The sequence below is a fragment of the Leptonychotes weddellii genome, chromosome 5 (assembly GCF_054177405.1).
Source record: "Leptonychotes weddellii isolate Sample4059 chromosome 5, ASM5417740v2, whole genome shotgun sequence".
NCBI classification, from domain to species: domain Eukaryota; kingdom Metazoa; phylum Chordata; class Mammalia; order Carnivora; family Phocidae; genus Leptonychotes; species Leptonychotes weddellii.
Genome location: NC_138373.1, coordinates 136,544,832 through 136,560,924, shown reverse-complemented (window position 1 = coordinate 136,560,924; position 16,093 = coordinate 136,544,832). Strand labels below are relative to the sequence as shown.

The following is a 16,093-nucleotide window of genomic DNA, read 5'->3' as shown; positions in this document are numbered from 1 at the left end:
ATTTCCTTCGGGTATATACTCAAAAGTGGAATTGCTGAATCGTACAGCAGTTCTATTTTTAATTTTTTAAAGAACTTCCGTGATGTTTTCCATAGCGACGGCCGCAATTTACATCCCATTGATCTTTTTTTAAAAAAAGCAAAAAAGTATACTCTCCACGTAGCGCTCAGCTCCGTTTTTACAACTTTCCTTTGTAGGCAGTGGTTATTTTCTCCACTCTGCGAGGGAGAACACTGAAACATAAAGGGAGAATCCCGCCCCCCCCCCCCCGCAGTGTGTGAGCTGGAGTCTCAGCTGCCCACGTTCTGTTCTACTCTGTGTCGTGGGCTGTGAGTCTGTGCCAATCCCAGGCATCTACTTGGACGGTTCTGGGAGCCGGAGCGTCCGACAGAGCTGGTGGCAGACACTGGCCTCTGAGGAGCGTGGTGGAGATTTTGCCCTTGTTCTGGGTTAGGACACTCTCCTTCACCATGGACCGGTTGAAGGAGTTTGACCCATTTAAATGTTAAGTGTTGCAAGGTGAACAGTGCAGTCGGTTTTATTAGAACATTCTGTTTTTAGAACATGTCTGGGATGCCACTGGATTATGTCTAAATATGTGGTTTTCTTATTTAGGGGAAAGTTTGGGTTAATATTGTTCTTTTTTAAGGGAACCTGCTTTAGGGATGCACGGGAAGGATAAAGGGAGGGACGTCACAGAGGGGGCTTCACGATTTAGAAGAGTTCATTTGAACTTTTTTCAGGTTTCACCTCTAACTCAGAAGCGCAAGGAGGACATCTGTGTGAGCAACTTGACAGTCGTCTTTGTTAAGACAGTGAGAACCCTGGGGCACCTGGGTGGCTCAGTTAGTTATGCGTCTGCCTTCGGCTCAGGTCATGATCCCAGGGTCCTGGGATCGAGCCCCACATCGGGCTCCCTGCTCAGTGGGGAGCCTGCTTCTCCCTCTCCCTCTGCCTGCCTACTTGTGATCTCTCTCTCTCTCACTGTCAAATAAAGAAATAAAATCTTAAAAAAAAAAAAAAAAAAGAGGAAGTGAGAATCCTGGCTCTGCACTTACGGTGTGACCCTGGACAAGCTGGCGCCCTCTGCCTCAGTTTCCCTTTGCCTCAGTGTGTAAAATGGAAATAGCAATGAGCTTCACCTCGAAAGGTTGTCAGGAGGATTAGATGGGATAATACACAGAAAGTCCTTAAATCTTTGCCTGATAATAGGCAGCCAGAAGAGAATTCTTATACTGGGAAGAAGCCATGTTCCTCCGGGCTCTTGGCGGTCGGGCCCGTTCAGCTTCCTCGTTCGTTCTCGGTGTTCTGTTCTCACGGGCAGGGCTCCACAGTGCACGAGCCGGCCTGGGTGAGGGTGCCTCTTGCCACTGGGACACCAGGGTTTTTCTGTGTTAAGAAATCGAGTTTTGTTTTTTATCACCCTTGAATTTCCAATTAAAAAAGGCTTAAGGGTAATTCAGTCTGTCATCCATCCTTATCCCCCGTAAGTGACATACTGGATCCGAGGAAGTACTAAAGATCGTGGGGCCGCATCTCTCTTAGTGGGGGCTGTAACTAAAATTCCTTGCAGTTCACTAAATTTTCTTGGATTTTTCTTTTTTTTTTTTTTTTTGATAAAAAACGAATAGCAGTTCTAAGGTGATTCAGTTCTTAGATCAGCCTATTTATATATGTAATTTGTGTACCCAACTAAAGATGGATGAGTTTGCTAAAATGCTGATCTCCTGTCTCGCCTGTCACCTTCTCCGTGGCGTGTCTAAAATGGAGGACACGTTGGGCTCGAGCAGTTGAAAAGAATGCAGGGTTTCCGGGGCACGTGCCTATCCTAGAGAGCTAGCCCCGCTTCGGATGTGAAGATCTGAGGAAGTTTTGCCTCCTCTGTTGCTGACCCATGTAATGGAAGTCACTGTGGTGACAGAGAATGCTGATCTTCGGCGCAGAGTGTAGTCAGCAGAAGGAAAGCGAACCAGTGTCCCAGCTCTTAGGGTTCTTTCCAACCTGTAATGGAGCAAACACGTCTTGGTAAATGAGTCCGACGGTAGGCCAGAGAGCTCCGAGGGGCTCCCCGTACTGCCTCTCATCGGGTCCGTTTCTCCCGAGACACAGCGGGTCCTTCCTGGCACGCAGCCTGCACCTGGCTGATGGCCACCCTGTCCTCCCGCAGCTGTGGGCTGTCGGTCAGGGGACACTTCACCGCCTCTGATGCGGCCGGGAGGGCTGCTCTCGGGACAGGACAGTGGAGGAGGTGGGACCTGAAAGGGGAGGGACATCCACCGGTGAAGAGGGGAGGGAGTGGGGAGGCAGACATTTCAGGCACAGTACCAAGGCCCCCAACATGATTCTTTTCCGAACTTGAAAAAGCCTGTCTGGCCAGAGCATGGTGAGCGGGGCAGGGGGCTGGCATTACGTGAGGCAGGAGAGAGTGGGGAGACTGGGGGGAGAGAAACGGACCAGAAGGCAGATACCGGCTGTGCATCGATGGGCTTGGGTGACAGATTAGAGGAGAGCGGTGTCTGGTAGGAGGAACTAGGCGGGTCAGGTGCTGTTTTCTGAGGAAAGGAACACCAGAAGGGGAACAGCGCTGATGGCAGGTACAGGAGAAGGTGCAGGACACGAAGCCACGTTTGCCTGTGCTGCGTTTGAGGTGCTTTTAAGAAGCTCAGATGGTCGGGGGTGCCTGGGTGGCTCAGTTGGTTAAATGACTGTCTTCGGCTCAGGTCATGATCCTGGAGTTCCAGGATCGAGTCCCGCATCGGGCTCCCTGCTCGGCAGGGAGTCTGCTTCTCCCTCTGACCCTCCCCCCCTCATGCTTTCTCTCTCTATTTCATTCTCTCTCTCAAATAAATAAATAAAATCTTAAAAAAAAAAAAAAAAAAGCTCAGATGGAGAGGGGCGCCTGGGTGGCTCAGTTAAGCGTCTGCCTTGGGCTCAGGTCATGATCCCAGGGTTCTGGGATCGAGCCCCGCATCGGGCTCCCTGCTCGGCGGGAAGCCTGCTTCTCCCTCTCCCTCCGCTCCCCACCCCCTCCCCCCGCCCATGCATGCTCTCTCTCTCTCTCTCGTTCACTCTCTCTCTCAAATGGAATATCAAGGAGGCATGTAGATATGTGAGTCAATCTCACAAGAGATGACTGGGCCAGAGAGATACTTGGAGTCAGCTGTGACTTAGTAATTGAAGTGTTAAGAAAGAATGAGAACTAGGGAGAATGTGTAGCCTTGGACAGTGCATTCACAGAGCAGATGAAAGCAGAGTTGCCCACCGTCTGTCCTGTCCCCATCCCTTCTCCCTTCGTCCTCCAGAGTCTGTAAGTGGCCGCACACACAGTCTGAGCAGTGGAAATAAGGACTAGCAGTTGGAGATACCACCTGCTGTGTGGCCGGAGGTCGTCCACTGTCCCAAAATGGAACCCCACCACTCCTCTCGTTTGTCCCCAAGGATACCATGCCAATATTTTATGTACTTTATTTCAAATACAAATAGGCTCAACACACTTAGCTCTAAGCCCCCGTTGATGGTAGTTTATGGTTGCATACACATGCTCATTCTGTCAAGAACAACAGAATAAATGAGCCTGGGGATTCTCGTTTTACTTGTTTGTCATCATCATCATCATCATCATCATCATCATCATCGCTGTCCGCTTGGCTGTTGGCAGCTGCCTTGGCATCGAGCATCCTGAGCTGGGGGCCTTCACGCATGTCTAAGCACGCGCTCACATGTTGCCCCTGGTCTCCGCAGCGTCTGACCCTCGCTGTCCCTCTTGCCCCCAGGAAGCCCTGGAGTCCTGCCAGACGCGCGTCTCTAAGCTGGAGCTGCACCAGCAAGAGCAGCAGGCTCTGCAGACAGACGCCGTGAACGCCAAGGTCCTCCTGGGGAAGTGCATCAACGTGATCCTGGCCTTCATGACAGTCGTCCTCGTGTGCGTGTCTACCATCGCCAAGTTTGTCTCGCCCATGATGAGGAGCCGCCTCCACATCCTTGGCACCTTCTTCGCTGTGACGCTTCTTGCAATATTTTGTAAAAACTGGGACCATATCGTGTGTGCCATAGAAAGGATCATAATACCCAGATGAAGCCACCGGCTCTTGTCTTCACGTTCTTTCACGTTTCTGTGTTAAAGACAACTCTGTGCATACTACCAAATTTTAAAGCGAACACTTGTGCTGACTCGAGCCGACCAGGCCTGGGCTGTGCGTTGTAAATATCTCTGTCCCCTCACGCCGTGGTAGCTGCCAGGTTCACCCCTGTACTCGGTGAGTGTGGACCTGTTGCAGAGCTCGCCCCACGTTGCTCACTGCCTTAATCAGACCAGATTTCCTGCCCACCTGACTAGCCCAGCATGGTAAACCTCTGGTCATCGAGCGTTTGGCGTAATTAATGAGCCACACGAAACAGGGTGTTAAGTCTCTGTCTCCCTTAAGTTTCCATCAAAATTGAACTTCACAGTGGCTGGTGGCGGCATTTTGCCTGAGTCCTGTATGCAGCAAGGATGTGGCAGGACTTGGGCAAGGGACGAAATGCAGCTGTTGGCCACGGTGGACACTTGGGGCCTATGGAAGTACAGTAAATCCTGTGTGACCCATTCCGCTGGTCCACACAGGACACTACTAGGTCCCATGTGTTCCCCTTGGGTACGGTGGTCCATTGTGTGGGACTCGCCATAACGTGGAAATCTTACAGCACACCTGTTTATCCATAGAAGTCTAACTTAGATGTTCTCTTGCACTTTAAATGGTAAGACAGGAAGATCTATGAGTGAGGCTTTTGCCTTCTTACACCCAGGGAGCCACATGCCCGATTCTATCTTAAGTGGCTCTCGAACGCCTCGCCTTCAGGCACGTAGAAATGCTTCCAAATCCCACGTCAAACTATGGCTCGAACATGAGTGTAGGCTCCCATAAGCACCACTCTGGAGGTTTGCATTGCAGCAAATCTTAATTGTGATAAACCCCCTGTGAGGATGTGATTTACTTTATTCACGGTCTTGGGAGGGATTGTAAAGCTTAACTGCACATGTGAAAACAAATGATGCTCATGCTGTGGGTTTTTTTTTTTTTCTTTAAGAAGGACAACAGAATTGTACTGTGTGAGGTGAAAGTCCACCGAGGTAGGGGCACTGGAAGCAGGAGGAAGACAGGGCATGTGGTCTAGGGGGTGGCAGTCAGATGAAGACTGAGAGGGTCCTCTGAGGACCCCGTTAAGACCAGCCGCAATCCGATAAATTAGACCTGGTGTCTGGTTGTCCATTGTCTCTTAGGATCTCACTGAAGTGCCACGGGAATGGAGTGGCCACGCTTCTTCCCCTGAGGTGAAACCCTTCAAAGGTTAACAGCTTCTGCCTGTTGGGGCGATGCGCTCACTACTTCCAGCCCAGATGATATTTCCCTTTAAATCTTTTTCTCTCAGACGATACTTCCCTTTAAATCTTTTTCTCTCTGTACCTAACGAAGACGAAGATAGAAGATTTTAATGGAAACTGCTGTTCGGTCCTTCCTCCCACCATCCGCTCTGTTATCTGAAGGCGTAAAGATGTATGTTAGTGTACATTTTCTTCCAGAAAACATCGAATTGCCTGGATTTAAATTAAGTGCAATATTTTGCGAACAGCTGCTCTTAGGGAAACCTCCTGAAAAAAATGTGACAGTGTGCCATGGTTTGAGAGAATGGAATAGTCAAGCATTTGGTACAAGTCCAGTGTGTGTGAGACTCAGACAACTCAAGCTTTCTTCTTCTTTTTTTAACTTTACAGTTCAGTGTTCTTAGTAAATTCACAAACTTATGCAACTATGCCCACTATCTAATTCCAGACTCGAGCTTTATAAAATGGTAAGCATCATTATGTGACATCTTTGCCCGTACGGATTTTGGATTCAGGGAGGAAGGAGCTACCAGCCCCACCCCCATCTCGTGGCTGTGTCCCCTTCCGCTGTCAGACTCTCCCTTGTTCTGCCCAGTTGGCTCTAAATACACTGTGATCCGTCACATACAGGGGACAGAAAAGAGTTCCAGATCCAGGGAAGAGAAGGAGAAAGAATGGTGTGCTTCCTTTTGCTTCTATATTCCCTTTACCTGTGGGCATCAGGCTCCATTTGGCCGAGGGCTGGATGTAACTTCCCTTGGGTCAAGTTGGATCCTGGTGGGCGCCTCTCGATGTCTGTGAATCTTTCTGAGGCACTTTGGAGATGCTAGGGGTTGCGGTGGACGTAGCTGCTGCTGTTAGTTCAGAGAGAGTGAGTGAGAAGTCTAACCCACAGGCCACCACGCTCCACTCAGCCTTGGCTTTGACGCTTCCCAGGCCTGCTCCCCACTGAGAGGAGGGAAGAAAATGGAAAACAGCACACGCCAACCCCTCCAGTCTGGAGCTGTTAACAGAAGCTGCTAGAAACTGGCTCTGTTCTGAAATATTCCAGGGTCTAAATCATCCCACCTGATCATGACTTCTTTGCACAGAATTTGTATTTCCAGTGATTCTCATTAGATGTCAAATAACCTTATTTTCACTTGGATGTGCTCAACCTACATGGCATATTTATTTTAGAGTCTTCTTGAAAGTTCATGAAGCTTTTTAATAAGCTGATATACTCCAAGGAGACCTTTACTCTCTGTAGTTTACTGTTCCCTTCTTAAGGAATAAACCTTCCCGTTATGTGTTTTCTTTCCTGTGTAAGGGGATTAAATCCAATTTTATAAATTATTCAATTAAAAAATTGTGATCCAGCTAGGACATATCCTGGAATTGTTTATTTATATTTAAGTCAACGAATCCTTTTTCCCCACCTTTCATCGGTAGGAAACATCTTGTACGTACCTGAAGACACAGTCAGTTGTGAGATGGGCAGGCACCTGCTCACTTAGCAAACTGGACGTTGCATTCTAGCACAGGATTTTTTTGTGACATACTATTTTCATGATCACCAAGATAATGATAGTTTGCTGGGGACAAAACAAAAACCCAAAAATACTCTTCTGTGGGCTTTAAGTTAGTTATTGCAGCTTACGTCTTGAGTATGATGAAGCCAGAACAAAACATCCTACCCATCCCCACCCCCCAAATTCAAAACACAATGAAGCAGTAAATAAAAGTCCTCCATTGCTGGTTTTGTATGGAGAGTAGGATCAGTCCCAAGTTTCTAGCATGTACCATTAGTGGTTTTGCTTCTGTGATCACGATGAACTATTGATAGACTGAGATTTTCGGAAACTCCCCGCCCCTTCTCCCATAACGCAGTCATCCCTTTCCGTCAGTTAGCATCCATGGGACCTCAGCCCTTCTGCTGTGTCACTCTTGTTTTCATTGAAATATTGCCCTGCTAGGTATGTTGATTGCCCTGCTATTTCTCCAGCATATCAGGTTTAATTATGGGATCGATAACAGTGACGGGAATTGGATTCCCTCAGGCACCTGATTATTTGTGTCCTTTTGGGTTGGATTTTAAATACCAAAATGTTTTGCATCAAACAGGAACATCTTTGTGTTGAATCTAAGTATAGTTGTATTGGTTTGGAAAAGCATTTCAAGATGCTTGTTAATATGAACATGTGTAATTAACCTATTTTGCGTATTTCTATAATTTTGAGGAGTGAGCCAGGGGAAGAGCGAAATGGCATTATTTAAAATTCAGAGCTTTATCTGGAGAGAGGTGTTTCAAAAAGTTTAGCCCATGTGCTAAGGAAGGAGTTGGTCTAAAGAGATAAATCACCGAAAAGAATGATATTGGCCTATTTACAATCAGAAGTAGTTAAGAAACTAAAAGGTACAGTTAACACGAGTTTGGTAACCCAGAAGATACAAAGCAGATCTAACCTATAATTTTCTAAAGTCAGTGCAATTCTCTGTTCATAAGAAGCTGGAAAGTAATGTACCTTGATTGTTTTAGGAATAATGTATATGTTGCAATTTTAATTTATTTAAAACGTGTCTCCTGTCTTTGTCCTAAGAGAAATATTTCAACAGAACGTGCTCTGTGTTTAAGATATGTTTAGGCAGTAGTTGGCAGTTCTGAAAATGGAAACTAGAAATGTTCATTGTGAGGTCTTTTGCAGAATTTCCATTTTGTGAGATACTGTGTAGTTCCACGTCAGCCTACAATTGTAAATTCTCTGTAGATTGTCACCCTCTTCAAAGCTGGTGCCATTATTTTTTTAAATAAACATTTGATGTTAGCTTTGGTGTTAAATAAAGAGTTAGGTTTCTTAAATTGTCATATTTGTCAGCGCATCTCAGTAGAAGAGTGTGTGTGTGTGTGTGTGTGTGTGTGTGTGTAAAATCAATTTTTTAATGGGTTTTATTTTTCACAACAGTTTAAGGTTCACAGCAAACTTGATCAGAAGGTACAGAGATATCCAGGGCTTCTGGGTGGCTCAGTTGGTTAAGCATCCTACTCTTGATTTCTGCTCAGGTCATAATCTCAGGGTCATGCGATCACACCCTGCCTTGGGCTCTGTGCTTAGCGGCGAGTCTGCTGGAGATTCTCTCTCTCTCTTCCTCTGTCCCTCCCCCCTCCTCTGAAATAAATAAATCTTTTTAAAAAAAGATAGAGAAGGTACAGAGATTTCCCATTACCCCTGTCCCCCCACCTGCATAACCTCCCTGCTATCAACACCACCCCCCCAAGAGGGTACATTTGTTAAAGTGCTGACTACAACCTACGCTGACACATCATTGTCAGCCAAAGTCCGTGGTTTACACAGGGGTTCACTCTTGTGCATTCTCTGGGATTGGGCCAGTGTATAATGGCTTGTGTCCCCCATGCCATTGGTACCACGCAAATTCTTCTGTGTTCCACCTGTTCATCCCCCCCGCCACCCCACCAGGCCCACTGCCCCACTGTAATCAGTTTTTAAACTAACTTCAATTCTGTTTCATGGAAAGTTATTGGGGTGTGACGTATGGCCCGTTCCTTAGTCCCTGGGTGGGAGGAAGAAGGATGGTTTCTTCACAGTGCTTGGAATGCTAGGAAATGTGTCCCGGTGTCATGGACATGGGGAGCATAGAAGGGTGCTGAGGACAAGGCAGAAGCCTTCGCGAGCTGGAGTAAGAAAGAGTGGGGCAATGCTCAGACAGGTATGTACCCAGCAGGTGCTGGAGTGAGCGCCCCTCTGGCTGAAGCAGCCTGGTTAGTGGGGTTTCTCATTTGTGTGTTGCCCTCATCTGAACCAGTCCTATGATGTGAGCACCATCATCCCCATTATATGAATGAAACTGAAGCTCAGACACGTGCTTTTCCCGAGGTCATAGCTAGTGAAAGGGTCAGGATTCTCCTTGCTTTTGCTTCTGATCCTGCCTGGCCAGCCCTATGCCTCCAGTCAGCTCCAGGTTTGGAGCAGTTTTCTCCTGGTCATCCAGTACCCACCTTCTATAAACAAAATAGAATGCTTAGATGATAGAAAAACCCATAATAGATCAGCCCATTCCCTGCCCCAGAAAACAGTACATTTGAATCTCTGGAAATCTTATAGGATCCACTGTTCTTTTGCCCAGCTGTTGATATTGAAATCGAAGATGTAGAGGCAGGAAATGGAGGTGATTGCATTAAATGTGTGTCCAGCCCAGCATATTCCCAAATGTTGCTCTAGGAAAAACAGCAAGTCTGTATTTCCTCAAAAAAGAGATTGAGAAAAGGTTTAATTAGTGGGTTCTAGCTAATAATAAAAATAATGCTATGGAATAAAGCAGTGCTCTCTAATGTTGAGTAACATACGGACTCCTAACCAAAAATCTGGGATGCCTGAGGATGCTGAGAGTCAAAACTTGACAGTTACTTAAAGCCTAATAACATTTCATAATAGCTTTTCTTTTCTGAAAGTCCTACTTACAAAGTTACTTTTTTTTAAAGATTTTATTTATTTTAGAGATAAAGAGCACACATGAGCAGGGGGAGAGGGAGAGAGAACCTCAAGCACACTCCCTGCTGAGCATGGAGCCCAATGAGGAGCTCCATCCCACCCCCCCAACATCATGACCTATGCTGGAACCAAGAGTTGGACACTGAACCGGCTGAGACACCCAGGCGCCCCACAAAGTTACTTTCTCATAGGTATGACTGTGAGATGTAGAGATTTATAGGACAACGTGGCGAGACCAAACAGCACCTTCCTGGGCTTTCACAGACCTGGGACGAAAGCTCACATTCTCTGAGCATTTACCGTCTACAGTGCTATGTACCACATGCTTTGCGTATAATATCACATGTCGTTTTTCCAACACCCGATAAGCACTATTACCCCTGCTGAGCAGATGGGGAAACAGGTCCAGAGGGGCCCAATAACTGTCTCTTCAGGCCCAAGCTCGCGTGACCCTCCAGCCAATCCTGGGAGCCGCTGCCCCGCGCTGCAATCGAAGGGATCGAACTGCTGCTCGTAGTCACCCCTAGCTCGCAGCTCCTGCAATCTGTGGGAGTCACTGTAGTCCTAGGACTGAGCAGTCCGTACTCACGTTGCAGATGGCGCATTTACACGTTCGCCTGGTCGGCATCTAACATCTTTGAAGAGACCTGGGCTCACGGATTTGTGGATTAAGAGAATGGAAAACTGCTAATTAAAGAAACTGGTACGCCTCTCTGGCTTCCTGAGCTGCTTTAGATGTAATATGGGCGGTTGGCTTGGCTGAGGGTCCGCCTTCTTGCTCTGCTTTCAGACGGCCAAGCCCCCGGTAGCTTCTGCTCTGCGCTCCATCGCGTCGGCCGCTGCCTTCGGTGAGCACCTCGCAATGGTTTCCCTGTAGGGCCAGCCAGAATTCCTCTCCTGCCAGTCCTTTAACTAAAACAGTTAACGGGAATGAGCGTCGGCCATGTGAACAGCTGTTTTGTTAGTGGTTATTCTGCTCTGGCCCAGGCCCTGGGAATTGGACTTTTTTTTTCCTGTTCTGCTTAAAAATAAGCTACTGAGTAGTAGCAAAAAAACAAAGTCATGCCTTGTTCTGTATGAACAATTAAGGGACTCTAGTTAGCAAAGAAACTCTCGGGCACCTGGATTCTCCTCTGATTCTTGGACGGTCCACTTACAAGCAGGGATGCTGACTGAGCCATGGGGCTCTTTCCTCCCCAGAGTGGTTTTGACTACTTTTCGCTCATCATACTTCCCCCGGGGCTTGAAGCCCAAGCCCTCTAGCTGTGGGCAACAGAAGTATAACACAGACACCCAAAATTTAGATCACAGGCAGGGCAGGTATACCCCCTTACCCAGTGGCTCAAGCCAGCAGCGACCCAAACACAGGGCCAGATTCACAGAGAGGTGGCCTTCCCCGGATGCTGTGGTCAGGATTGTTGCAAGGTGACTTCCTGCCATGTGTAGGGTTTCCCCTTGTCAACAAGGTACAATTAACTGAGAGAGTTGGTGAGAACCGTGTGTGGAGTGGGAATGAAGGAGCTCCATTCAGTCGCTCAAGTATTGTTCCTGAAAGGAAGAGTCGGAAGGACCGAAGGAGGCCGAAGGCTGGTGGCTGGCTGTCCTGGTGAGCTGGAGGGTGGGCGGCAGGGACCCTGACAGGCCAACGGCAACAGGTCTTCCATGTGTCCAGATCGTGGAGCTGGTTCATGGCCTCCCTGAGAGTACTGGACTCTGCGCGGGCTCCCAGCCACCCTCGGGGACATTGGGCTTCCTTAGTAGCCCTGTCCTACTGGGGACAGACTGAGCTGGCCAGCTGGCCCGAGCATTTCAGCTCCTTGGAAGCTGTTTATATTTGAGTGGAAATCAGTACATTTGCCTTTTCTTGTCCGGGATGTCCTGGTCAGGGTCGGGTTAGCATGAATCGGTTTCACGGGAGGAGCCACCCGATAAACTCCTAAGTAGGCTTTCCCCTCCCCTGCGATCTGATTAAGCTAGGGAAGTGTTCCGCCTCTCACGGTCCCCCTTCCCTCCGCTGTGAGGGGCCGAGGGCTGCAAGGCCTAGAGAAAGTGCTCGGAAGGGGACTTGTCATCACCTCATGTGTTTGTGAAGCAGCTGCTGTGTGTCAGGCTCCGTTGGAGGTACAGGCATACAATGCAGCGCTCCTGTCCTCGTGCGGTACCTTCTGGGGGGGGGGGGAGATGGCCGATAAACAAAAACACAGTATTTGACAGGAGGAAGGGCTGTGCTCGGAGCACCTAACCTAGAGTTAAAATTTACCTCTATATTCTTAGAGAGGAAATGAACTTCCTGAATGTTTTTTTCCTGTCTTTCGCAGCTCAATTTCACAGACAGCCGAGTGGGCATGACTGAACAGAGCCCTTTAAAAAGGACATACGTCTAAGTCAGAGGGACTCAGCACAACAGCCGGAGCCCTCGGAAGGTCTGGGGCGGTTCTGTTTGGAAAGGGGATGAGATGCTCCTGGTATTCCTGCTCATTTTAGCTTGAAATGAATAACATGCAAATGAGCACCTGGGTCTGAGTCAGCAGTGAGTAACCCCCTCGGCGGGATGCTGAGCCCTGAGCACACACGGCTTCCCCTGCGGGCTCCTCTGAATCCCGGAGGAGCTGCAGCCCCCACCCCCGCCCGTGCCCTAGACACCCCGCGCCCTGCCCCGGGCCAACCCCGCACTGCACCCAGACACAGCCCCGGCTCAGGCCACCTGCTCCCTGCACCTGAGCCCAGGCCTCCGAAGGAGGGATACCTGGGAGCCCTGAGCCTCTTCCCCCCAGCAAGTGCCAAGGACAACACTCCCATCTGGAGCTCCCTTCCCTACTAGCTCTCCCTCCACAGAGGCCTGGGAGCCCCACTCCTTGGGCCTAACCTCCCTCAGCGGCTCCCTCCTGCTCCCCTTCTTCACTTGCTGCCATCGTGAGCCCTCCTCCTGCCTCTTTTGAGAGCTTGCTCCTAAGTCACCAAGTCCCGAAGCCACACTGCTGCTACTCCAAAGCCACTGGATCCTGCCTTTCCTCATCTCTCCTCTTCCCTTTCACCTGCCATCCTCCTCACCTGCATCAGCCTTCCAAATAAACCCCCGAATCACCCACCTCACTCTACTCCACCTGCCACTACCGTGGCTCTGGGCACCATTATTTCTCCCCAGGACAGTCGTAACACCCATCCATCCCCTGTGTGCCTGCCAGTGTGCTTTCTAGAATACAAATCAGACCACCTTGTTCCACTCCTGAAACCCTGCCGTCGTTCCCCACCACCCACAGCGTCAAGTCTGAATTTCCGAGTGAGACCCCCAAGGTCCTTGAGGTACCAGAGCCAACCCAGCTCCCCGGTCTCATCCCGTCCTCCTGCCCCATGCTCCGCACAAGCCCCCTGAATCCAGCTTGCAATGTCACTCCCGAGTGCCTCCTTCTGCCTGTGGTCACACTTCTGATTATCAGTCTTCCAGACCCTCTCACGGTTTCCCCTCCTCACGGTTTCCTGTAAGGGAATGCTCTGGTAGAATACCTTTATCCTAGGGCTTGGGATGTGTCTGTGTTCTGTCTCCCGCCTGTAGTAAACTGAGCTCTTTGTGGCCGAGCCACATCCTACCCATCTGGTTCTCCCCCTAGGACTTCACCAAGTGCCAGGCACATGGGTGGTGTTCAAAGATGCAATGAACAGGAGCTGCAAGTGGGGCTGCCTTCCCTCCCCTCTATTCTATGAGCACTCTGGCTGGGACTGTGTCTCTTCCTTCTTTATCTGCCATTCCTAGACAGTGTTCAGTAACCATTATTGAACATGGACTGGGTTTACTCAAACTTTCTACCAGAAACTCTTCCCAATGCAAAGGGATAAGGATATCTCACTGGAACGATGACACTTCTTTCTTTCCTTTTTTTTTTTTAAGATTTATTTATTTATCCCAGAGAGACAGACACACAGGGGGAGGGGCAGAGGGAGAGGGAGAGAGAGAATCTCAAGCAGACTCCCCGCTGAGCGCGGAGTCCAGTGCACAGAGCTCGATCCATGACCCTGAGATCATGACCTGAGCTGAAACCCAGAGTCTGCCACCCAGCTGACTGAGCCACCTACATGCCCCAGAACAATGACACTTCTTAAATGCTTTCCTTCAGATTCACTTTCCCTGATACTGACCTTTACCTTACCCTGGCTAGACCTCACCCTGTCCCAGAAGAAAGTCTGGGACCATAAAGCAGGTCTCATAAAACCTTGCTGGGGTCAGAAGTCGACCCTGGCTAAAAAGAGAGCACACCTGAGAGCCCAGGCCCAAGCTTTTCACTGTTATCTCAATGGTGAGCCACATTTCTGGACTTAAAACAAGGAAACATGAACTTTTAACTGATAAAGAAAAACAGTTCCTGTTCATGGATCTTGTCATCTACCAGGCTCAGGGGGTGGGGGCTTTCGGGTTACGTCACTTTAGCCGCCCCCCCCCCCACGGCCCTGGGAGAAGTGGCCGAGGGACAAGCCCAGACCGGGTGGAGCTGGGACTCAAACCTGGATTATGTCACTTCAGCCCCCCGACGGCCCTGGGAGAAGGGACCAAGGCACAGCCCAGATGGGGTGGAGCTGGGACTCAAACCTCCACTGTCTGCCTCCGACCCCTCAGGCCACCATGAGAGCACGAGGCTGTCTGTGTCATGCACTGGGGATCCTGAAATAGGAGAATCTCTGGGATTTCAATGATTTCTGAGGACGGTGGGACAGAATGTTGGAAACTTGAATTTCTGATAGTTCTGAGTTTTCTAGGATTTTTGAAAGCCTGGATCTCAGAAGTGGGTGGCTAGGTGCTACAGGAGGGGCCCAGCGTCCGGCTGTGGTTACACGGCCCTGCCGAGGCTGGCCCACCTCTCTAGAGCTTTGGAACCCCTGGAACGCAGGGGTTTGCCGCCGCTGTTTTCCCACAAGGAGGTCCAAGTCTGTTTCCAGGCCCCACAACCATATGTTTACACGTGTAGCATATTCATATGCTGTCAGTGCATTAATATGTATATATAATCACATATATTACATATTTAGGGATATTTAATTCAAATATGTAAATAGAATTTACTGTTTTTTTGATAAGGTTCTTTTTTTTTTTTTTTAAGATTTTATTTAGGTATTTGAGAGAGAGAGAAAGCACGAGCAGGGGGAGGGGTAGAAGGAGAAGCAGAGTCCCAGCTGAGCAGGGAGCCCAATGCGGGGCTCGATCCCAGGACCCTGGGATCATGACCTGAGCGGAAAGCAGATGCTTAAGGACTGAGCCACCCAGGCGCCCTGAATTTACTGTTTTTTTTTTTTTTAAGATTATTTATTCATTTATTTGACAGAGAGAGACACAGCGAGAGAGGGAACACAAGCAGGGGGAGTGGAAGAGGAAGCAGGCTTCCCACTGAGCAGGGACCCTGACGCGGGGCTCCATCCCAGGACCCTGGGATCATGACCTGAGCTGAAGGCAGACGCTTAACAACTGAGCCACCCAGGTACCCCCTGAATTTACTGGTTTTTAAAAAATATTTTTAAATTGTGAAAGGATCACAAACTTAGAATAAGTTGGATATTTACTACAAAGAATTATATATTTCCTAAACCACTTGAGAATAAGTTGCCAACCTGATGTCCAATCACCTGCAAATACTTTAGTGTGTAACTCCTAAAGATAAAGACACTCTCCTTCGTACATACAATATAACCATCAAAAGTCAGGAAATTAGATGCATGTATTACTGACATCCAACCCTCAGACCTCATTCAAGTTCTACCACTTGTCCCAACAATGTCCTTCATAGCCAAAAGGTCCCATTCAGAATGATGAGTTGCATTTGGTTGTCACTTTTGTCTCCTTCTATCTGAAACAGTTCCTCTGCCTATCCTTGACTTTTGTGATCTTGGCACTTTTGAAGATTATAGGCCAATTATTTTGGGTAGTGTCCTTTCCAGTGGGGTTTCCTTATGATTAGATTCAGGTTATCCATCTTTGGCAGGAACATCACAGAAGTGGTACCGTGTTACTGTATCCTCTCATACGGGCCGCAGTTTTGGTTTGTCCCATTACTGATGATTTCACTTTGATCCCTGGATTAAGGTGGCGTCTTCCAGGCTTCTTCACTGTAAAGACATTTTCCCCCTTGGTAATTAGTAATTATTTGTGTGGGTAGGTAGTATGTTGCTCCTAGTCTTTATCAAACTTCCAATTTATTCACTTCTTATATCAGCATAAAGTCATGACTTTCTCTTTGATTCAAAGGGTTAAGACCCATGA

At 48.5% G+C, this 16,093-nt stretch overlaps 1 protein-coding gene across 3 annotated transcripts in view; it reads left to right on the top strand.

Annotated features, from left to right (window-relative positions):
* The window catches only part of TMCC3 (transmembrane and coiled-coil domain family 3), a 71,697-nt gene extending 63,492 nt beyond the window's left edge, over positions 1-8,205 (top strand). For all 3 annotated transcript variants that reach the window (XM_081822207.1, XM_081822208.1, XM_031019773.2), the window contains exon 4: positions 3,774-8,205. In XM_081822207.1, coding sequence (XP_081678333.1) covers positions 3,774-4,076 — 303 coding nt within the window. In that variant the 3' untranslated portion in view covers positions 4,077-8,205. The remainder of the gene's footprint in view (positions 1-3,773) is intronic.
* The last annotated feature ends 7,888 nt before the right edge of the window (positions 8,206-16,093 follow it).